The sequence below is a fragment of the Bombina bombina genome, chromosome 4 (assembly GCF_027579735.1).
Source record: "Bombina bombina isolate aBomBom1 chromosome 4, aBomBom1.pri, whole genome shotgun sequence".
NCBI classification, from domain to species: Eukaryota; Metazoa; Chordata; class Amphibia; order Anura; family Bombinatoridae; genus Bombina; species Bombina bombina.
Window position 1 is genome coordinate 1,158,950,732 of NC_069502.1, and position 25,176 is coordinate 1,158,975,907.

Genomic DNA, 25,176 nt, shown 5'->3' on the forward strand with positions numbered 1-25,176 from the left:
CAATATATCAGTATTGGTTGTGTACATCATATGAATGCTCCTTGGCCGAAACAAATGCTTATTGCTGTAAAATGCGTAATAGCAATGGTACTGTAGAGTGTATAAGCTTTTTTTATGTCTCCCCTTTAATATATTAACAATTATCTGTTTTACCTCCTGGGGTATATTCGGTTGTTTACATGTAACTCATTTACCTTTATTTTGTCATTGCAAGTAGTTGATTTTGCCCGTTCAAACCAACAAGTATACTGAAAATGTAAATACTGTAGTGTTGTCTAAACAAAAGCTACAGTATGTAATGAAGAAGCAGCATTAGACACCATAAACCCCCCAGTGAGGAGAGACCAGACCATTTTAAAGGGTGTACCTGAAACTGCTTTGAATAAAATGATTTCTATTAAGCTGCTTGTACATTAATCCTTTAAGCAGTTCTGTTAGTAAATGCACATTTTGACATGTCAGACAGCTCTTAATTAATCTGTATGAATTGGTGGTGTAAGTGTATATTTGACCCTGAGTTTTTGGCTTTACAAACCACTATGCTAAATCACACACAAGCAGTAAACTTAGTGACATTATCTTGTTATCTTTATGAAGTTTACTACAGGAATGTGATATAACCCTTTATGTTTGTGCACCAATGGTGAGTGGTCATGTTTTGTTGAGTTCTAGTAATTGGGTGTTTTCCTTATAGGTTGTGATTCTGTTGCTGTTGCTCGTATCTTTTACAAACTGATGCTGAGGTTGGGTTTTCGTGAATTCTATGCCCAAGGGGGCGACTGGGGATACTTGGTTTGCACAAATCTTGCACAAATTGCTCCAAGGTGAGAATCTTCATTCATACATATACATATACACATACACACACACGTACACACATACATACTTGCATACATACACACTTACACATATACATACATACACACACACACACACACACACACACACACATGTACATACATAGTTACAGAAACGCATTGGAAAATATGTCCAAGTGCTACTAGTACCATGTAAAGTCTTACTAGTCTTTTCAACTTTTAAATTTTTGTGTCAAAATGCGTGAAATTGTAATATGCTTGCATTATACATTTGTATTAAGTAGGACTGTGCAGTTTATCGCATGATACAATTAATCACTATATGAGGCTATGCAATTTTGTCTCTCTCTCATTAAAATTATAGGGGGTTATAAAAATGTGACAGCTACATTTAGATTCTCTGCTAAAAATTTTTAGCAATCCACTTGCAATACTAGATTGTGTGTTTATTATATATTACTAAATGGAGTCACTCACCCACAAATACAATACAATGAAAAATTATACCTGGGTTCATGGCACACAGGGAAATCCCAATACTAGACTATGCAGACCATTACAACCAGCACGCTTTAAAAGACACCAGTTAAACACTTTTGACTCCAGTTCTTGATTGGGGTTGTCACGGATACCAGACAGCCAAGGCTACCCCCCACCCCCTACTACATGGCTCACTCCCTGTTACATTAGATTTGGCCATTTTGTGGCTTACGGAATCTCCCAGATGCATGCTATGTGCTGTTTTGCTGTGTACATTTGGTCCTGGAAGAGGTGATCTATGACAGGGAAAAACCCTCTCAGGCTGGCCGGGCTCCTGGAACTCCCGGTCGGCCGCCTCACAACGGACACCCGCCTAACCCCTCTCAGGCTGGCCATACTCCTGGAACTCCCAGTCGTCCACAGAACAGCAGGAAACCTGCTAACTTTACCCCTGGTCACTCTAGGGAGGACAAGAGCTGGGGGGGGGGGGATTATCGGAGGGGAGCTCATTTGGGAACCGGGGTTTTTGGATACCCCTACCCCCATAACTTCAACGGACTGTATAACTGTTAAAATGACACCCTGGAAGTGCCGCCGCTTCACCGGGATCACCCCGAAACCGCCACCCGTGGGTACTGGGATTCTGTGGGACAGTGGCTGCTGTGGAGGCGGCAGCCTGTCTGGAGGGGCCGGAATGGCGGGAAAATTGTGGGATTGTTCAATGTTTTTCCCCCCTAGTGGCAGCACCCCTTCCAGGGAGCGGAGACAGCCGGTTTCCCTCCCCAGCGGCAGTACAGTTTCTCAGGGTGCGGAGGTAGCCGGCTTTCCTCCCCAGCGGCAGATCCCCTTCCCAGGAGGAGAGACAGCCTATCTCTCTCCCCAGTAGCTGTGCATGATCTCTACCCTTTTTCTGCCCAGGAGGATTTCCCACAGGGGGCAGACATGACATGGAGCCCCGGAGAGACCCGGCCCTGCAGTTGGTGCCACAAGTTTGTCAAGGAGCAACCTCACCCTCCAGTCTGGGGTGGGAATACAGCTGGGAAACCGGCACTGGCTTTGTTTGTGGGTGGGTCAGCCGGTACTCAACAGAGTGTCACAGAGGGAGGCACTGTGGCCATGGAACCTGAAGATACTAGAACTTGTGGGAGAGCAACTGTTTGGGAGCCGGCTTAGCAAACTTGATTGGGACTTTGCATTGTGTGACTATCCCTGCGCCCAGGGCGCAGGGGATAAACGCCAGCAAGAACCCCCCAGGATGTCCCAAGCCCAGGAGAGATGGGATAACCTCTCCCAGCAACTGAGAAGTGGAGGGCCACCGTCGGACAGCCCCAGGCTGACCCGTTAAGGTCACTAGCCGGGTCTGCCGAACTGGAGGGGGGGATGTCACGGATACTAGACAGCCAAGGCTACCCCCCACCCCCTACTACATGGCTCACTCCCTGTTACATTAGACTTGGCCATTTCATGGCTAACGGGATCTCCCAGATGCGTGCTATGTGCTGTTTTGCTGTGTACACTCGGACCAGGAAAAAAAAACCTAGGCTGGCCAGGCTCCTGGAACTCCCGTTCAGCCGCCTTACAACGTAGACACCCGCTTAACCCCTCTCAGGCTGGCTGGGCTCCTAGAACTCCCAGTCGTCCACAGAACAGCAGGACACCCGCTAACTTTATCCCTGGTCGCTCCAGCGGCCCTTTGCCCCAGAGCTCCACTCTTTTGGGGATTGGTAGCTCTTAGGGAGGACATTATCAGAGTGGAGTTTCTTTGGGAATCGGGGGTTTTGGACACCCCTACCCCCATAACTTCAACATACTGTATCTTCGGTACTTTAAAATGACACCCTGAAAGTGCCGCTGCTTCACTGGAATCACCCCGAAACCGCCACCCCTGGGTACTGGGATTCTGTGGTACTGTGGCTGCTATGGAGGCGCCAGCCTGTCTGGAGGGGCTGGAATGGCGGGAAAATTGTGGGATTGTCCAGTGTCTTATCAAGATGAGCTTTGTGTATAAAGAGGGTGTGTTTTCCAATAAAATCAGTTCCTGTTTCACCTGAATGCTAGTATGTCTAGTTATTTGGGTGGGCTCCTGCTAAAACACTTTCCAGGGCTACCTAGCAGCCTGTTCCAGGCAGAGGAAGGACACTCTGGCAGAGCTACCTAGTCTGGGTGGCCGGAGTCTGCCACAGGGCGGGACCCTGAATACTGGTGCTGTTGGGCATCAGGGGTGGCTACAGGCTGTGGTCACTTGCCAGCTACATAGCTGCAGTCGGCAGGGAGGAAGCAGGACCCATTTGGCGGAGCTACCCAGCCGGGGTATCCATCACAGGGGTTTCACATTAAAATGTTTGAGACTGTACCTGTCCCAACTATATACAACACTTGACAAGGGGCACATTTTTAGAGGTTACGACCTCTCAAAAAATTCAAAGAGATAAACGCTGCTTCCGCAAATTCTCACCCCTACCCATAAATCATTAAATATTATGATCAACATTCGCAGTAGAACTCTTGCTGATTCTGAATTACTCAATAATGGTCTCTCTATATTATTATCACTTAGTTTAAAGGACCAGTAAATACAGTAAATTTGCATAATCAACAAATGCATGATAAAAAGACAATACAATAGCAGTTAGTCTGAACTTCATGTGAGTAGTAGATTATTTTTTTCTGATAATTTTCAATATTATTTATTTTTCCACTCCCCCTGTATCGTGTGACAGACAATCACAAATACATAATCGTATATTCTGTGAACTCTTGCACATGCTCATTAGAAGCTGGTGTAAATATACAAATGCTGTGCACATTTTGTTAATGGAAGTAAACTAGAAAGTGCCCCTTTAAGTATGTGTGTTCGGCCTCCTATGGTAATGGTTTGTAGCAAAAATTTCTGATAGTATCAGGAACGCAGGAGCAGAGCTCATCAGTTATAGCTGATAGTGTAAAGCAGTATAGGTCTCCAGGCACTGCCCTGTTATGCTGCAGAAGTGGACAAAACCCATCTTATTGCTAAGAGACACTCATGGTGGTAAACTTCCTACTACACAGTCTTAGTCAATGGTGGGAAAAAACAGGAACATTCTAAATTTTGTTTTGACTCCCCCAAAACAATCGGCTAAACACAAAGCTTATACCACCCAGTCACACCCACTGACTCTTCCGTAGTCTTACCTACAAGCTCTGATCTGCACCAACTCTCTCTCCCTGTGGTGCCCAGTCATCCCCAGGGTTTATGACTAGGTACTCGGACTCAAATACCTGGAAATGTTATTGTAAATGTTGGGAGATATGTAGGTGGCAAGCTGTGGCCTTTTGTGGACCATGGTTCATGTCTGCTGCAGTAGGAAAAAGTTGTAGTTTTTAAACCCACTGAAAGCATTTATTCTCTTTTATCCTTCAACATACCTGTACTTCTCCTTGTCTATTTCACTTCTTGTAACAAAATAAATCTCTCTTTATATTGCAACAGCCATGTAGTGACAGTATTACCAACAGTATCATATATCTGTTGCTGTTATGTGGCTGACCACTGTGCATACTGTGTCCTACCAACTGCCATGACCTTGTGTAAAAATTATTGCAGCAGCCTTTAAAGGGACACTAAACCCAATTTTTTTCTTTCATGATTCAGATAGAACATCCAATTTTAAGCAACTTTCTAATTTACTCCTACTATTCATTTTTCTTCATTCTCTTGTGATCTTTATTTAAAAAGCAGGAATGTAAAGCTTAGGAGCCGGCCCGTTTTTGGTTCAGAACCTGGGTTATGCTTGCTTATTGGTTTGCTAAATGTAGCCACCAATAAGAAAGCGCTATCCAGGGTGCTGAACCTAAAATGGGCTGGCTCCTAAGCTTTAAATTCCTGGGGTTTTTTTTAAATAAAGATAGCAAGAGAACAAAGAAAAATTGATAATAGAAGTAAATTAGAAAGTTGCTTAAAACTCCATGCTCTATCTGAATCATAAAGAAATGTGGGCTTAGTATCCCTTTAAGTACACATTCGGTTCATAAAAAAGTGTTTCCTGTCTAAAAATAGAAATGAGCCCCATGAGGGTGGCCTATGTCCTATACACATGCTTCATTTCAGGCAGTTTTTATATAAAAGTGTGCATATAATCACTATAATGTTGTTTCTGGTTATTTAGCCACGTCAAGGGCCTTCACCTTAACATGGTCTCTGTCATGGGTTCGAGGCTTCCCCAGGTGCTTTCCATCTTGCTAGGCCAACGCTTCCCATGGCTCTTTGGGTTCCAAGAAGAAGATGTACGGAGGATGTTTCCTTTCTCCAAGAAGGTCTTTTACCACATAGTTAAAGAAAGTGGCTACATGCATATACAGGCCACCAAGCCTGACACTGCAGGTGAGTACACACATTCTTTACTAATTTCAGGTACTTAACATTTATTATCTCCTCAAAGCATTTACATCAGCAGCAAATAATTTTGTTTACGCGTTATGAAAAGCATATATCACACAAGGGTAGTGCCCACCTTTGTTTGACAATACACAACCAAACAATGCCGAATACCTGTAGTTTGTGGATAAAAAAATCACTATCAATAGTAGCCACATAATGGCTTCTGTCTTTTTGCAGCAGAGAGGATTTATGAATCTACAAGTTGGAAGGCAGGGTTAATGGATAAGAATATAAGTGATTGTTTGGCTTTTTTATTCCACCTAAAAAAGGTTATTTCAAAATTTGTTTAAAAAATGCGTGCTTGTGTGCCTAAGAAATCTGTTATCTTGGCTCACCCTTAGCACTCACCATGAAAAATGTCCTTATGGATGGGAGCCAGATAGAAAACCTGAAACGCTGCCTCGTTAGGTAGGTATAGGACTCCTCCTCTCTTTGCCACTGACTAATAAAACGTATTTTTTTAACCGATGTTTTAGCACAGTGTTTGTCAATTCCAGTCCTCAGGACCCTTAACGGGCCAGAGTTTTATTATATCTTAACTAGAGCACAGGGGAAATGAAGGGTGAGAGCAGGTTAGTAACCATGGTTACTGATCAGCTGATTATTTCACCTGTGCTCTAGTTAAGATATAATGAATATCTGGCATGTTAAGGGTTCTGAGGACTGGAGTTGAGAAACACTGATTTAGCATTTGGGACTAGTTAAAGGACCAGTCAACACAGTATACTTGCATAATCAACAATTGCAAGATAACAAGACAATGGAATAGTACTTAGTTTGAACTTCAAATGAGTAGTAGATTTTTTTTTTTCTGACAATTTTTTAAGTTATGTCTATTTCCACTCCCCCTGTACTATGTGACAGCCATCAGCCAATCACAAATGCATACACGTTTATTCTGTGAATTCTTGCACATGCTCAGTAGGAGCTGGTGACTCAAAAAGTGTAAATATAAAAAGACTGCACATTTTGTTAATAGAAGTAAATTGGAAAGTTGTTTAACATTTCATGCTCTATCTGAATAATGAAAGTTTAATTTTGACTTGAGTGTCCCTTTAAGTAGTATTTTTGTTTCTCCTTTCTTTGATTTCAAATTTGAATTTGACTCCAATTTGCTAGTGCTATCTTGAGTCGCATATATTTGTGCCACAGTAGGTCCCAGTTAGAATAGTGAGTAGTCTCCAAGGGGCATATGTATCAAGCTCCGAATGGAGCTTGATGCCCCGTGTTTCTGGCGAGCCTGCAGGCTCGTCAGAAACAGCAGTTATGAAGCAGCGGTCACAAAGACCGCTGCTCCATAACCTGTCCGTCTGCTCTGAGCAAGCGGACACACATCGCCACAATACAACCCGATCGAGTACAATCGTGTTGATTGACACCCCCTGCTGGCGGCCCATTGGCCGCGAGTCTGCAGGGGGCGGCATTGCACCAGCAGCTCTTGCGAGCTGCTGGTGCATTGCTGAATACGGCAAGCGTATTGCTCGCCTTATTCAGCGAGGTCTGGTGGACCTGATCCGCAGTGTCGGATCAGGTCCGCCAGACCTTGATAAATATGCCCCCAAGTGTTCTTATTAAACTTTCAAAATACTAGAAGATCAGTAAATAGAAATATGGTACTAACATGCCGTTTGCATTGTTTTTAAACTTGATTTTCAAATTGCAATACTTAAATAATTATGTTCTTTTGTGTTTCTCTAAAAAATCTATTATATAAATATGTTTACAAAATATTTGCTAGATTAAGAACATGCTATATTTTCTGCTGAGCTATACTTGTAAGGGGTTAAAAGAGAAATTCAGACCCAGGAGCTAAAACAATAGATTGGTCAATAATAACCATTCTGCTGATGTACCCAGTATTTCTCTTTAACATACATGTCTGTTTAAAGGGACATTCTAACAGAATACTACAATACTTTAATTCATAAGACCATTTGCTTAACTGCCTGAAATACCTTGTGTACCAAGCATGCTCCAGAGCGAAGTCTGTTCATGATAAAGGCAGTTATGACTTACCATGCCTTTAACTGTCCTTGGTGAGTGCAACAAGGATGAGCCAAGATAAAAGGAAATTCCATCTTATGTTAAAGGGACAGTCTAGTCAAAATTAAAGTTTCATGATTCAGATAGGGCATGCAATTTTAAACAATTTTCTAATTTACTTTTATCTTAAAAATTGCTTTGTTCCCTTGGTATTCTTTTTGAAAAGCTAAACCTAGGTAGGCTGAAACTGATTTCTAAACAGTTAAAAACCGCCTCTTAGCTTAGAGCATTTCTGAAGTTTTTCTCAGTTAGACAGTACTAGTTCATGTGTGTCATATAGATAACATTGTGGTCACTCCCGTGGAGTTATTTAGGAGTCTGCATTGATTGGATAAACTGCATGCCTGTCAAAAGCAACTGAGATAAGGGAACAGTCTACAAAGGCTTAGATATAAGGTAACTAAAAAAAGAGGTTATGTTATTCTGCACTGATATAAATAATACTATTAGGCAAGTGGGAAAAGGAGATTCCCTAACCTCCAAAAACAGTCTGAAAAAGTATTAAGATCCCAATCAAAAAGAGAGGGATACTTAAACCCACAGCGCTGTAATGCCAGCTTAAAATAGTAATAGGATATGAAATAGCTAAATTGCTAGACAAATATGTAACAAATATGTGTCAGTTCTAAAAACAACAGTGACTCAATACGTATAGTAAGTGATACAATGACCTAAACAAATGCTGATATAGTATAAAGTGTATTTATTAATTGATGCATAAAAAAGTTGGCTAAACAAACACACACAAAAATAAAACATAAGATTAAAACATAAAATAAGCAAAAAATATGTTGATCAGGCGTATTCTATGCTATATGTGCAGCACCCAAAGATGATCCAATTACAATAAATTCAATGGAGGTAAAAGAAGGAAGGTCCGGTATTAGTCACTAGAAATCCAGAACACAACAATTTTCTCTTGAAGCCAGAAGAAGCTAAGCAGATCTGCTTTCACAGAGGGTACTACAGCTCTGTATTCACACAGGGAGCAGCCATGGAAGAAAAGCTTTCTCAATCGCTTAGCAAAAGGAGGAGGATACAAAGATCATCTTTGGGTGCTGCACATATAGATATACAAAAAAGGCTGCGCTAGTTACCATGCAACGTGTAAAGTTTTGACTTTCAGGGTTACGTAGGCTCCGGTGTTTGTTTGCTGTGAAGAATTTGATCTACACTCCACCACTTTGGGGCTGTTTTTGTCTATGTTTCTAGTAAGTTTGCATTACTAGCGTGTGGCTATATATGTTTATTAAATACTACCTTGAATTGGATTTGCGCTGTCTCCCGTTTTTACACTGCTGCACATATAGCATTGAGTACGCCTGATCAACGTATTTTTTGCTTATTTTATGTTTTAATCTTTGTTTTATTGTTTGCTTATTTTATGTTTTAATCTTTGTTTTATTGTTTGCTTATTTTATGTTTTAATCTTTGTTTTATTGTCTGCGTGTTTGTTTAGCCAACTTTTTTATGCATCAATTAATAAATACACTTTATACTATATCAGCATTTGTTTAGGTCATTGTATCACTTGCTTATACGTATTGAGTCACTGTTGTTTTTAGAACTGACACATATTTGTTACATATTTGTCTAGCAATTTAGCTGATTCATATCCTATTACTATTTTAAGCTGGCATTACAGCGCTGTGGGTCCTTCTCTTTTTGATTGGGATCTTAATGATTTTTTAGATATAAGGCAATCACAGAGGTAATACATGTCTTAATATAACAGTGTTGGTTATGCAAAACTGGGGAATGGTAAACAAAGGGATTATCTATCTTTTTAAACAATACCAATTTTCAAGTAGACTCCCCCTTTAAGTTCCCTTTGTGTAGCACTCGCCAAGATACTATTCCTCTCCTGTTCTACTGCTGTATAAAATAAGATAGTCAATGGAAGAACATGAGTCTTATACCTACCTGATATAGTGGATTTTCATATTTTGAGGTTTATGTCGTCATCTTCATTATCAGGCATGAGGCATCTTCCTTGGTGAGTTGTACGTAGGGATATGCACAACAAGGTATGGAGGTTCAAGTAAGTACGATGGTATTTGGCAAAAATATTAATTAAAACCAGACAAAATAGTTAAATATAACTGAAATGCTTTGGTATGATTCACACACATCATTGTGCATAACATTGCTTGGCTGTTCCCCGTAACTGCTGTAAAGTCCTGGCAACTTATTAAGTGAGAATTGTTACAGGGTGCTGAAACATTTCACAGATCCACTGGCCACTGCTATCATATACCAGTTCAAATGTTTCTCTCTTGTGGAGCATGGATCAGTTAGACATTTCTGTATTGATTAGTTAAAGATCCTGGCTCAAGTGCATAAATTCTTTAGCTTATGCCTATACACTTCTGGAGATTTTAGATTGGTTTGGATTATCGCTTTCACATTTTGAGACAATAATAAGTGCTCCTCCACTGGTGTAACTGAACTACCTGCTACCCTGCAGGGGCGGAGCTTATCACAATGCCTGTATAATCATTATGACTGTTACCAGCCTCCTAGTTACAGCCTGGCAATTCCTCAGTTCTGTCTATTAGTACTGACAGCACTGACATGTTTCTTGATGTCTTGATTGTAAATTTACCCACCCCTTTCTTATTAGAAAGATGTTTAAGAAGATTCAGATGTTGTTCCCACTTAAAGGGACAGTCAAGTACAAAAAAAACTTTCATGTTTCAAATAGGACATGTAATTTTAAACAACTTTCCAATTTACTTTTAGCACCGATTTTGCTTTGTTCTTTTGGTATTCTTAGTTGAAAGCTAGACCTAGGAAGGCTCATATGATAATTTCTAAGCCCTTGAAGGCCGCCTCTAATCACATGCTTTTGTATTTGCTTTTCACAGCAGGGGAGAGCTAGTTCAGATTGTGGCAGACACTGCACTAATTGGCTAAAATGAAAGTCAATAGATAATAAATAAAATATCATGTGATCAGGGGGCTGTCAGAAAATGCTTAGATACAAGTTAATCACAGAGGTAAAAAGTGTATTAATATAACAGTGTTGGTTATGCAAAACTGGGGAATGGGTAATAAAGGGATTATCTATCTTTTAAAACAACAATAATTCTGGTGTTGACTGTCCCTTTAAATTCAATTCCCTCTCCAAGCTCACAATAACCAAATATATTGCAGCTACAGATAACTCTTTAGCAGCAAAGGCTATTAATATACAATACTTTTGATGGTGTTCCTTTAGCATTTTAATATATAAAAGCAAAAAATAGAAACATACTTGCATCAAACTGTACACATTTGAATTGTGTGCAGCATTTAAATATGATTAGAAAATATGCAACATCTTTGTTCTATCTCTTAATCAGTAAATGATGGAAATAAATTGACAATGCATTTTACACTTGAGAAGAGAGAATGCGTTTAATAAATCCATTTCTCCAACATTGGTGTGTCCGGTCCACGGCGTCATCCTTACTTGTGGGATATTCTCTTCCCCAACAGGAAATGGCAAAGAGTCCCAGCAAAGCTGGTCACATGATCCCTCCTAGGCTCCGCCCACCCCAGTCATTCTCTTTGCCGTTGCACAGGCAACATCTCCACGGAGATGGTTAAGAGTTTTTTGGTGTTTAAATGTAGTTTTATTCTTCTATCAAGTGTTTGTTATTTTAAAATAGTGCTGGTATGTACTATTTACTCTGAAACAGAAAAGGATGAAGATTTCTGTTTGTAAGAGGAAGATGATTTTAGCAGACAGTAACTAAAATCGATTGCTGTTTCCACACAGGACTGTTGAGATGAAGTAACTTCAGTTGGGGGAAACAGTTAGCAGTCTTTTCTGCTTAAGGTATGACTAGCCATATTTCTAACAAGACCATGTAATGCTGGAAGGCTGTCATTTCCCCTCATGGGGACCGGTAAGCCATTTTCTTAGTTAAACATAAAAGAATAAAGGGCTTCAAAAAGGGCTTAAAAACTGGTAGACATTTTTCTGGGCTAAAACAATTGCTTTACTAGGCATATTATGCAGATTCTAACTAATTATTGGTATTATAATCTTGGGGAACGTTTAGAAAAACGGCAGGCACTGTGTTGGACACCTTTTTCAGATGGGGGCCTTTCTAGTTATAGACAGAGCCTCATTCTGGGACTGTATAGGGGTTAAATGTAAAAACGGGTTAAAGCTCTGAAATTTGGTGTGCAATACTTTTAATGCTTTAAGACACTGTGGTGAAATTTTGGTGAATTTTGAACAATTCCTTCATACTTTTTCACATATTCAGTAATAAAGTGTTTTCAGTTTGAAATTTAAAGTGACAGTAACGGTTTTATTTTAAAACGTTTTTTGTGCTTTGTTGACAAGTTTAAGCCTGTTTAACATGTCTGTACCATCAGATAAGCTATGTTCTATATGTATGAAAGCCAATGTGTCTCCCCATTTAAATTTATGTGATAATTGTGCCATAGTGTCCAAACAAAGTAAGGACAGTAATGCAACTGATAATGATATTGCCCAAGATGATTCCTCAAATGAGGGGAGTAAACATGATACTACATCATCCCCTACTGTGTCTACACCAGTTATGCCCACACAGGAGGCCCCTAGTACATCTAGTGCGCCAATACTTATTACCATGCAACAATTAACGGCTGTAATGGATAACTCCATAGCAAATCTTTTATCCAAAATGCCTACTTATCAGAGAAAGCGCGATTGCTCTGTTTTAAACACTGAAGAGCAAGAGGACGCTGATGATAACTGTTCTGACATACCCTCACACCAATCTCAAGGGGCCATGAGGGAGGTTTTGTCTGATGGAGAAATTTCAGATTCAGGAAAAATTTCTCATCAAGCTGAACCTGATGTTGTGACATTTAAATTTAAATTAGAACATCTCCGCGCACTGCTTAAGGAGGTGTTATCTACTCTGGATGATTGTGACAATTTGGTCATTCCAGAGAAATTATGTAAGATGGACAAGTTCCTAGAGGTTCCGGTGCCCCCCGACGCTTTTCCTATACCCAAGCGGGTGGCGGACATAGTAAATAAAGAGTGGGAAAGGCCCGGCATACCTTTTTGTTCCCCCCCTATATTTAAGAAATTATTTCCTATAGTCGACCCCAGAAAGGACTTATGGCAGACAGTCCCCAAGGTCGAGGGGACGGTTTCTACTCTAAACAAACGCACTACTATTCCTATCGAAGATAGTTGTGCTTTCAAAGATCCTATGGATAAGAAATTAGAGGGTTTGCTTAAAAAGATTTTTGTACAGCAAGGTTACCTTCTACAACCAATTTCATGCATTGTTCCTGTCACTACGGCAGCGTGTTTCTGGTTCGAGGAACTAGAAAAATCGCTCAGTAAAGAATCTTCGTATGAGGAGGTTATGGACAGAGTTCAAGCACTTAAATTGGCTAACTCTTTTGTTTTAGATGCCGCTTTGCAATTAGCTAGATTAGCGGCGAAAAATTCAGGGTTTGCTGTCGTGGCGCGCAGAGTGCTTTGGCTAAAGTCTTGGTCAGCGGATGTGTCTTCCAAGACAAAATTGCTTAACATTCCTTTCAAAGGTAAAACATTATTTGGACCTGATTTGAAAGAGATTATTTCAGACATCACTGGGGGAAAGGGCCACGCCCTCCCACAGGATAGGTCTTTTAAGGCTAATAATAAGCCTAATTTTCGTCCCTTTCGCAGAAACGGACCAGTCTCTAATTCTGTATCCTCTAAGCAAGAGGGTAATACTTCACAACCCAAACCAGCCTGGAAACCAATGCAAGGCTGGAACAAGGGTAAGCAGGCCAAGAAGCCTACCACTGCAACCAAAACAGCATGAAGGGATAGCCCCCGATCCGGGACCGGATCTAGTGGGGGGCAGACTTTCTCTCTTTGCTCAGGCTTGGGCAAGAGATGTTCAGGATCCTTGGGCGCTAGAAATAGTTTCTCAAGGTTATCTCCTGGAATTCAAGGAACTACCCCCAAGGGGAAGGTTCCACAGGTCTCAATTATCTTCAAACCAAATAAAGAGACAGGCATTCTTACATTGTGTAGAAGACCTGTTAAAGATGGGAGTGATACATCCAGTTCCAATAAGAGAACAAGGAATGGGATTTTATTCCAATCTGTTCATAGTTCCCAAAAAAGAGGGAACATTCAGACCAATTTTGGATCTAAAGATCCTAAACAAATTTCTCAGGGTACCATCGTTCAAAATGGAAACTATTCGAACGATCCTACCTACTATCCAGGAAAATCAATTTATGACTACCGTGGATTTAAAGGATGCGTACCTACATATTCCTATCCACAAGGAACATCATCAGTTCCTAAGGTTCGCTTTTCTGGACAAGCATTACCAGTTTGTGGCACTTCCATTTGGATTAGCCACTGCTCCAAGGATTTTCACAAAGGTACTAGGGTCCCTTCTAGCGGTTCTAAGACCAAGGGGCATTGCAGTAGTACCTTACTTGGACGACATCCTGATTCAAGCGTCGTCCCTGTCAAAAGCAAAGGCTCATACGGACATCGTCCTAGCCTTTCTCAGATCTCACGGATGGAAGGTGAACAAAGAAAAAAGTTCTCTGTCCCCGTCAACAAGAGTTCCCTTCTTGGGAACAATAATAGATTCCTTAGAAATGAGTATTTTTCTGACAGAGGTCAGAAAATCAAAACTTCTAAGCTCTTGTCAAGTACTTCATTCTGTTCCTCGTCCTTCCATAGCGCAGTGCATGGAAGTAATAGGATTGATGGTTGCAACAATGGACATAGTTCCTTTTGCACGAATTCATCTAAGACCATTACAACTGTGCATGCTCAGACAGTGGAATGGGGATTATACAGACTTGTCTCCGACGATTCAAGTAGATCAAAAGACCAGAGATTCACTCCGTTGGTGGCTGACCCTGGACAATCTGTCACAGGGAATGAGCTTCCGCAGACCAGAGTGGGTCATTGTCACGACCGACGCCAGCCTAGTGGGCTGGGGCGCGGTCTGGGAATCCCTGAAAGCTCAGGGTCTATGGTCTCGGGAAGAGTCTCTTCTCCCGATAAACATTCTGGAACTGAGAGCGATATTCAATGCTCTCAGAGCTTGGCCTCAACTAGCAAATTCATAAGGTTTCAGTCAGACAACATGACGACCGTTGCATATATCAATCATCAGGGGGGAACAAGGACTTCCTTGGCGATGAAAGAAGTGACCAAGATAATTCAATGGGCGGAGGATCACTCCTGCCACTTGTCTGCGATCCACATCCCAGGAGTGGAAAATTGGGAAGCGGATTTTCTGAGTCGTCAGACATTCCATCCGGGGGAGTGGGAACTCCATCCGGAAATCTTTGCCCAAATAACTCAATTATGGGGCATTCCAGACATGGATCTGATGGCGTCTCATCAGAACTTCAAGGTTCCTTGCTACGGGTCCAGATCCAGGGATCCCAAGGCGACCCTAGTAGATGCACTAGTAGCACCTTGGACCTTCAACCTAGCTTATGTATTCCCACCGTTTCCTCTCATCCCCAGGCTGGTAGCCAGGATCAATCAGGAGAGGGCCTCGGTGATCTTGATAGCTCCTGCGTGGCCACACAGGACTTGGTATGCAGACCTGGTGAATATGTCATCGGCTCCACCATGGAAGCTACCTTTGAGACAGGACCTTCTTGTTCAGGGTCCATTCGAACATCCGAATCTGGTTTCCCTCCAACTGACGGCTTGGAGATTGAACGCTTGATTTTATCAAAGCGTGGGTTTTCAGATTCTGTAATAGATACTCTGATTCAGGCTAGAAAGCCTGTAACTAGAAAAATTTACCATAAAATATGGAAAAAATATATCTGTTGGTGTGAATCCAAAGGATTGCCATGGAACAAGATAAAAATTCCTAAGATTCTATCCTTTCTACAAGAAGGTTTGGAGAAAGGATTATCTGCAAGTTCTCTGAAGGGACAGATCTCTGCTTTATCTGTTTTACTTCACAAAAGACTGACAGCTGTGCCAGATGTTCAAGCATTTGTTCAGGCTCTGGTTAGGATCAAGCCTGTTTACAGACCTTTGACTCCTCCCTGGAGTCTAAATCTAGTTCTTTCAGTTCTTCAAGGGGTTCCGTTTGAACCCTTACATTCCGTAGATATTAAGTTACTATCTTGGAAAGTTTTGTTTTTGGTTGCAATTTCTTCTGTTAGAAGAGTTTCAGAGTTATCTGCTCTGCAGTGTTCTCCGCCCTATCTGGTGTTCCATGCAGATAAGGTGGTTTTGCGTACTAAGCCTGGTTTTCTTCTGAAAGTTGTTTCCAACAAAAATATTAACCAGGAGATAGTTGTACCTTCTTTGTGTCCGAATCCAGTTTCAAAGAAGGAACGTTTGTTACACAATTTGGACGTAGTCCATGCTCTAAAATTCTATTTAGAGGCTACTAAAGATTTCAGACAAACATCTTACTTGTTTGTTGTTTATTCTGGTAAAAGGAGAGGTCAAAAAGCGACTTCTACCTCTCTTTCCTTTTGGCTTAAAAGCATTATCCGATTGGCTTATGAGACTGCCGGACGGCAGCCTCCTGAAAGAATCACAGCTCACTCCACTTGGGCTGTGGCTTCCACATGGGCCTTCAAGAACGAGGCTTCTGTTGACCAGATATGTAAGGCAGCGACTTGGTCTTCACTGCACACTTTTGCCAAATTTTACAAATTTGATACTTTTGCTTCTTCGGAGGCTATTTTTGGGAGAAAGGTTTTGCAAGCCGTGGTGCCTTCCATTTAGGTGACCTGATTTGCTCCCTCCCTTCATCCGTGTCCTAAAGCTTTGGTATTGGTTCCCACAAGTAAGGATGACGCCGTGGACTGGACACACCAATGTTGGAGAAAACAGAATTTATGCTTACCTGATAAATTACTTTCTCCAACGGTGTGTCCGGTCCACGGCCCGCCCTGGTTTTTTAATCAGGTCTGATGAATTATTTTCTCTAACTACAGTCACCACGGTATCATATGGTTTCTCCTATATATATTTCCTCCTGTCCGTCGGTCGAATGACTGGGGTGGGCGGAGCCTAGGAGGGATCATGTGACCAGCTTTGCTGGGACTCTTTGCCATTTCCTGTTGGGGAAGAGAATATCCCACAAGTAAGGATGACGCCGTGGACCGGACACACCGTTGGAGAAAGTAATTTATCAGGTAAGCATAAATTCTGTTTTTTAAAAAAACACGAAGCTCTCCTGAAGAGGGTCTTCTCAAATAAACGATATTACATTTTATAAATAATGTATTGCTTTGTGCATGTGAGTCATATCTGCCACCACTTATCATTTGTTCATTACAGCAAAATATGCTTTTGTTTCCATTTGCAGTGACACAATAAGTCAATTAAATATTCACACGTTGTGCTTTAATTGTTTTAATGAAAGTAGATTATGGATATGTGAATCATTTCTTCATGTAAATTAGATACATTTTTCTGGTGATTTAAAAGGATGCAGACGTTTTTGGTTTATTAATATCTCATTAGATCAGTGTTTTTTTTAAAGTGTGAGGCGGCCTCACCATGGGGGGGGGCGCAAGAGCATAAAAGGAGAGGTGTGGGAACAGTGATGCTTCACAATATCCTATGGGGACCACAAGCAGCAGCGGACTTTGGCAAAACATAGAACGTTTAGTAAGAGACGATAATGTCACTTACCATTTTGTGGTTGAATAAGACTGAGAGATTGTTTTGTCTATTCTCTCTCTTTTTTACCACTAAGTACTATTTTCTGTAAAAAAAAAAAAAAAAAAAAGGATGCCATGCCTGTAGCACTCATATCTCATTCAGAAAGCCCAAACCCAACACTAACATTTATGCCTCACTCAGAAATGCCCAAACTCCAACCTTAACACATATACCTTACCCAGAAATGCCAAAACACTGTCACTAATACACACATCTCTCCTAGACACGCCCAACCCTCTCTCTAATATGCACATCTCTCCTAGAAATACCCAATACTGTCTCTAATACACACATCTCTCCTAGACATGCCCAACCCTCTCTCTAATATGCACATCTCTCCTAGAAATACCCAACCCTGTCTCTAATGCGCACATCTCTCCTAGACACGCTCAACCCTCTCTCTAATATGCACATCTCTCCTAGAAATACCAAACACTGTCTCTAATGCGCACATCTCGCCTAGAAATACCCAACCCGGTCTCTAATGCTCACATCTCTTCTAGAGATACCCAACCCTGTCTCTAATGCGCACGTCTCTCCTAGACATGCTCAACCCTCTCTCTAATATACACATCTCTCCCAGAAATACCCAACCCTATCTCTGAAGCGCATATCTCTCCTACAAATGCCCAACCCTCTCTCTAATGCGCACATCTCTCCTACAAATGCCCAACCCTGTCTCTAATGCGCTCATCTCTTCCAGAAATACCCAACCCTGTCTCTAATGCGCACATCTCAACCAGCAATAGCCAAACCCTGTCTCTAATATGCATATCTCTCCTACAAATCCCCAGCCCTGTCTTTAATACGCATATCTCTCCTACAAATGCCCCACCCTGTCTCTAATGCACACATCTCACCCAGAAATACCCAGCCTTGTCTCTAATATGCATATATCGCCTACAAATGCCCAACCCTGTCTCTAATGCTCACATCTCTCGTAGAAATGCCCAACCCTATCTCTATCTAGAAATGCTCACTCAAAGTTCCCCAAGAAATGCCAAAACACACCCACTGCATACAGTCCCTTTGGGCTCCATGGGGTTATCACAGAAGTTGAATAGTATATATTTGTAACAAAGAAAATATGTAAAATCTTTTGCACTTTTGATGATAGCTTTAGCTGGTTCAGAATGAAGAGGAGCGTGCAAACCAGGCATAGTGTTTCCAAACTTTTTCTCCCCCTCTGCTGTGTCTCAAACCCCTCCTCCCATGTTTACCCTCCTTTCTCTTTCCACAGCCTCACACCTAACAGACTCCAGATTTGCAAGTACTAGCCCTCCAGTCCCTTCCCACCACCACCCACCCTAGTGTTTACCTTAATATATACACACACCTACTAACAGTAATCATGTGCAGCTGTCACTAATAATCCAGGATAGAGAAACGACTTCAGACTCACAGCCTCTGTACTGACATTTTACCACATTCTTTTACACTTTTCCAAACCTCACTTGCTCAGTAACCACACACTCCCCCCCCCCCCCCATGTCATCACTCGCTCTGGCCTGTGGGGGATCTCATTTGTGGGTGAGTGCAACCACTTAACAAGAAGTGGTGGGAGAGGCAAATAATGTTGGGAAAGGGATCTGGGAGGGGGTAGGGTATTGAGGCGGGGGCAGCTACACTACAGAGAAAGTTTGATTTGTATAATAAAAGTGCAAATTTTATTGAAAAGTGGGTACTGGCAGCTGTATGGTGGCAAATAGTGAGAGCAGGGAGGGTTAGAGAGCTGTTTAGGTGGGCTCAGGGAGGTTGGGTGGTAAGGGGGGATCCTACTCTGCAGAAAATATTTAATTTAATAAATAAATAAAAAACAATAAACAAAAACCTTTTATTTTTATACTGGCAGACTTTCTGCCAGTACTAAAGATGGCGGTGACAATAGTGAGGTGGGGGAAGCAAAAGAGCTGTTTGAGAGGGGTCAGGGAGGGATGTGTCAGGTGGGAGGATGATCTCTACACTAAAGCTAAAATTAAACCTACAAGCTCCCTACAAGCTACCTAATTAACCCCTTCACTGCTGGGCATAATACAAGTGTGGTGCGCAGCAGCATATAGCCTTCTAATTACCGAAAAGCAATGTCAAACCTATATATGTCTGCTATTTCTGAACAAAGGGGATCCTAGAGAATCATTAAAAATCAAAGGATTTTTTTTATTTGATCGCATTTGGCGGTGAAATGGTGGCATGAAATATACCAAAATGGGCCTAGATCAATACTTTGGGTTGTCTACTACACTACACTAAAGCTAAATTTAACCCTACAAGCTACCTAATTAACCCCTTCACTCCTGGGCATAATACAAGTGTGGTGCGCAGCGTAATTTAGCGGCCTTCTAATTACCAAAAAGTAATGCCAAAGCCATATATGTCTGCTATTTCTGAACAAAGGGGATCTCAGAGAAGCATTTACAACCATTTGTGCCATAATTGCACAAGCTGTTTGTAAATAATTTCAGTGAGAAACCTCAAATTTGTGAAAAAGTGAACGATTTTGTTTAATTTGATCGCATTTGGCAGTGAAATGGTGGCATGAAATATACAAAAATGGGCCTAGATCAATACTTTGGGTTGTCTACTAAAAAAAACATAATTTATGTAAGAACTTACCTGATAAATTCATTTCATTCATATTAGCAAGAGTCCATGAGCTAGTGACGTATGGGATATACATTCCTACCAGGAGGGGCAAAGTTTCCCAAACCTCAAAATGCCTACAAATACACCCCTCACCACACCCACAAATCAGTTTAACGCATAGCCAAGAAGTGGGGTGATAAGAAAAAAGTGCGAAAGCATAAAAAATAAGGAATTGGAATAATTGTGCTTTATACAAAAAAAATCATAACCACCACAAAAAAGGGTGGGCCTCATGGACTCTTGCTAATATGAAAGAAATGAGTTTATCAGGGAAGTTCTTACATAAATTATGTTTTCTTTCATGTAATTAGCAAGAGTCCATGAGCTAGTGACGTATGGGATAATGAATACCCAAGATGTGGATCTTCCACGCAAGAGTCACTAGAGAGGGAGGGATAAAATAAAGACAGCCAATTCCGCTGAAAATAATCCACACCCAAAACAAAGTTTAAATCTTATAATGAAAAAAACTGAAATTATAAGCAGAAGAAACAGCTGCCTGAAGTACTTTTCTACCAAAAACTGCTTCAGAAGAAGAAAACACATAAAAATGGTAGAATTTAGTAAAAGTATGCAAAGAAGACCAAGTTGCTGCTTTGCAAATCTGATCAACCGAAGCTTCATTCCTAAACGCCCAGGAAGTAGAAACTGACCTAGTAGAATGAGCTGTAATCCTTTGAGGCAGAGTTTTACCCGACTCGACATAAGCATGATGAATCAAAGACTTTAACCAAGACGCCAAAGAAATGGCAGAGGCCTTCTGACCTTTCCTAGAACCGGAAAAGATAACAAATAGACTAGAAGTCTTTCGAAAATTTTTAGTAGCTTCAACATAATATTTCAAAGCTCTAACTACATCCAAAGAATGCAACGATCTTTCCTTAGAATTCTTAGGATTAGGACACAATGAAGGAACCACAATTTCTCTACTAATGTTGTTAGAATTCACAACCTTAGGTAAAAATTTAAAAGAAGTTCGCAAAACACCGCCTTATCCTGATGAAAAATCAGAAAAGGAGACTCACAAGAAAGAGCAGATAATTCAGAAACTCTTCTAGCAGAAGAGATGGCCAAAAGAAACAAAACTTTCCAAGAAAGTAATTTAATGTCCAGCGAATGCATAGGTTCAAACGGAGGAGCTTGAAGAGCCCCCAGAACCAAATTCAAACTCCGAGGAGAAATTGACTTAACAGGTTTTATACGAATCAAAGCTTGTACAAAACAATGAATATCAGGAAGACTAGCAATCTTTCTGTGAAAAAGAACAGAAAGAGCAGAGATTTGTCCTTTCAAGGAACTTGCAAACAAACCTTTATCCAAACCATCCTGAAGAAACTGTAAAATTCTAGGAATTCTAAAAGAATGCCAAGAAAAATGATGAGAAAAACACCAAGAAATGTAAATCTTCCAGACTCGATAATATATCTTCCTAGATACAGATTTACAAGCCTGTAACATAGTATTAATTACGGAGTCAGAGAAACCTCTATGACTGAGAATCAAGCGTTCAATCTCCATACCTTCAAATTTAAGGATTTGAGATCCTGATGGAAAAAAGGACCTTGCGATAGAAGGTCTGGTCTTAACGGAAGAGTCCACGGTTGGCAAGTGGCCATCCAGACAAGATCCGCATACCCAAACCTGTGAGACCATGCTGGAGCCACCAGCAGAACAAACGAGCACTCCTTTAGAATCTTGGAAATTACTCTTGGAAGAAGAACTAGAGGCGGAAAGATATAGGCAGGATGATACTTCCAAGGAAGTGACAATGCATCCACTGCCTCCGCCTGAGGATCCCTGGATCTGGAATATGCAGATATGCATCCTGTAAATCTATTGTGGACATATAATGCCCTTGCTGAACAAAAGGCAGAATAGTCCTTATAGTTACCATTTTGAATGTTGGTATCCTTACATAATGATTCAATATTTTTAAATCCAGAACTGGTCTGAAGGAATTCTCCTTCTTTGGTACAATGAAGAGATTTGAGTAAAATCCCAGCCCCTGTTCCAGAACTGGAACTGGCATAATTACTCCAGCCAACTCTAGATCTGAAACACATTTCAGAAATGCTTGAGCCTTCACTGGATTTACTGGGACAAAAATCTTCTTGCAGGAGGCCTTATCTTGAAGCCTATTCTGTACCCTTGTGAAACAATGTTCTGAATCCAAAGATTGTGAATCGAATTGATCCAAATTTCTTTGAAAAATCGTAATCTGCCCCCTACCAGCTGGGCTGGAATGAGGGCCGCACCTTCATGTTGACTTGGGAGCTGGCTTTGGCTTTCTAAAAGGCTTGGATTTATTCCAGACTGGAGATGGTTTCCAAACTGATACCGCTCCTGTAGGGGAAGGATCAGGCTTTTGTTCCTTATTGTGTCGAAAGGAACGAAAACGATTAGTAGACCTAAATTTACCTTTAGATTTTTTATCCTGTGGTAAAAAAGTTCCTTTCCCCCCAGTAACAGTTGAAATAATAGAATCCAACTGTGAACCAAATAATTTATTACCCTGGAAAGAAAGGGAAAGCAAAGTTGACTTAGAAGACATATCAGCATTCCAAGTTTTAAGCCATAAAGCTCTTCTAGCTAAAATAGCTAGAGACATATACCTGACATCAACCCTAATGATATCAAAGATGGCATCACAAATAAAATTATTAGCATGTTGAAGAAGATTAACAATGCTATGAGAATTATGATCTGTTACTTGTTGCGCTAAAGCTTCTAACCAAAAAGTTGAAGCTGCAGCAACATCTGCTAAAGATATAGCAGGTCTAAGAAGATTACCTGAACATAAGTAAGCTTTTCTTAGAAAGGATTCAATTTTCCTATCTAAAGGATCCTTAAAGGAAGTACTATCTGCCGTAGGAATAGTAGTACGTTTAGCAAGAGTAGAGATAGCCCCATCAACCTTAGGGATTTTGTCCCAAAACTCTAATCTGTCAGATGGCACAGGATATAATTGCTTAAAACGTTTAGAAGGAGTAAATGAACTACCCAAATTATTCCATTCCCTGGAAATTACTTCAGAAATAGCATCAGGGACAGGAAAAACTTCTGGAATAACTACAGGAGATTTAAAAACCTTATTTAAACGTTTACATTTAGTATCAAGAGGACCAGAATCCTCTATTTCTAATGCAATTAAGACCTCTTTAAGTAAAGAACGAATAAATTCCATTTTGAATAAATATGAAGATTTATCAGCATCAACCTCTGAGACAGAATCCTCTGAACCAGAGGAACCACTATCAGAATCAGAATGATGATGTTCATTTAAAAATTCATCTGAAAAATGAGAAGTTTTAAAAGACCTTTTACATTTACTAGAAGGAGGAATAACAGACATAGCCTTCTTAATGGATTTAGAAACAAAATCCCTTATGTTAACAGGAACACTCTGAGTATTAGATGTTGATGGAACAACAACAGGTAATGTAATATTACTAAAGGAAATATTATCTGCATTAACAAGTTTGTCATGACATTCATTACAAACAACAGCTGGAGGAACAGATACCACAAGTTTACAGCAAATACACTTAACTTTGGTAGATCCAGCATCAGGCAGCGATTTTCCAGAAGTATCTTCTGATTCGGGGTCAATCTGAGACATCTTGCAATATGTAATAGAAAAAACAACATATAAAGCAAAATTGATCAAATTCCTTAAATGACAGTTTCAGGAATGGGAAAAAATGCCAGTGAACAAGCTTCTAGCAACCAGAAGCAAATAAACAATGAGACTTAAATAATGTGGAGACAATAATGACGCCCATATTTTTTAGCGCCAAAAAAGACGCCCATATTATTTGGCGCCTAAATGCTTTTAGCGCCAAAAATGACGCCACATCCGGTAACGCCGACACTTTTGGTGCAAAAACGTCAAAAATGACGCAACTTCCGGTGACAAGTATGACGCCGGAAATAACAAAAAAAATTTTGCGCCAAAAAAGTCTGCGCCAAGAATGACGCAATAAAATGAAGCATTTTCAGCCCCCGAGAGCCTAACAGCCCACAGGGAAAAAAGTCAATTTTTAAGGTAAGAAAAAAATTGATTATTCAAATGCATTATCCCAAATAATGAAACTGACTGTCTGAAATAAGGAATATTGAACATCCTGAATCAAGGCAAATAAATGTTTAAACACAAATATTTAGAACTTTATATAAAAGTGCCCAACCATAGCTTAGAGTGTCACAAAAATAAGACTTACTTACCCCAGGACACTCATCTACATATAGTAGAAAGCCAAACCAGTACTGAAACGAAAATCAGCAGAGGTAATGGTATATATAAGAGTATATCGTCGATCTGAAAAGGGAGGTAAGAGATGAATCTCTACGACCGATAACAGAGAACCTATGAAATAGACCCCGTAGAAGGAGATCATTGAATTCAAATAGGCAATACTCTCTTCACATCCCTCTGACATTCACTGCACGCTGAGAGGAAAACCGGGCTCCAACCTGCTGCAGAGCGCATATCAACGTAGAATCTAGCACAAACTTACTTCACCACCTCCACGGGAGGCAAAGTTTGTAAAACTGATTTGTGGGTGTGGTGAGGGGTGTATTTGTAGGCATTTTGAGGTTTGGGAAACTTTGCCCCTCCTGGTAGGAATGTATATCCCATACGTCACTAGCTCATGGACTCTTGCTAATTACATGAAAGAAAATATATATACATGTAAAGGGTTATTCAAGGATTCCTGACAGATATCAGTGTTAAAATGTAACTTATGTAAATTTTGCCAAAAAATGGTTTGGAAATAGCAAAGTGCTACTTGTACTTATTGCCCTATAACTTGCAAAGAACATGTAAACATTGGGTATTTCTAAACTCAGGACAAAATTTAGAAACTATTTAGCATGGGTGTTTTGGTGGTTGTAGATGTGTAACAGATCAAATTGTTTCATCATATTTAATAATTTTTTATAAAGTAAATTGTAAGATATTAAGAAAATAGTATATTTAGAAAGTCCATTTAATGGCGAGAAAAACAGTATATAATATGTGTGGGTTACAGTAAATGAGTAAGAGGAAATTTACAGCTAAACACAAACACCGCAGAAATGTAAAAATAGCCCTGGTCCCA

At 40.5% G+C, this 25,176-nt stretch overlaps 1 protein-coding gene across 5 annotated transcripts in view; it reads left to right on the top strand.

Moving 5' to 3' along the window:
• The window catches only part of EPHX1 (epoxide hydrolase 1), a 336,659-nt gene that overhangs the window by 272,936 nt on the left and 38,547 nt on the right, over positions 1-25,176 (top strand). For all 5 annotated transcript variants that reach the window (XM_053712614.1, XM_053712612.1, XM_053712615.1 and 2 more), the window contains 2 exons: positions 695-824; positions 5,444-5,658. In XM_053712614.1, coding sequence (XP_053568589.1) covers positions 695-824; positions 5,444-5,658 — 345 coding nt within the window. The remainder of the gene's footprint in view (positions 1-694; positions 825-5,443; positions 5,659-25,176) is intronic.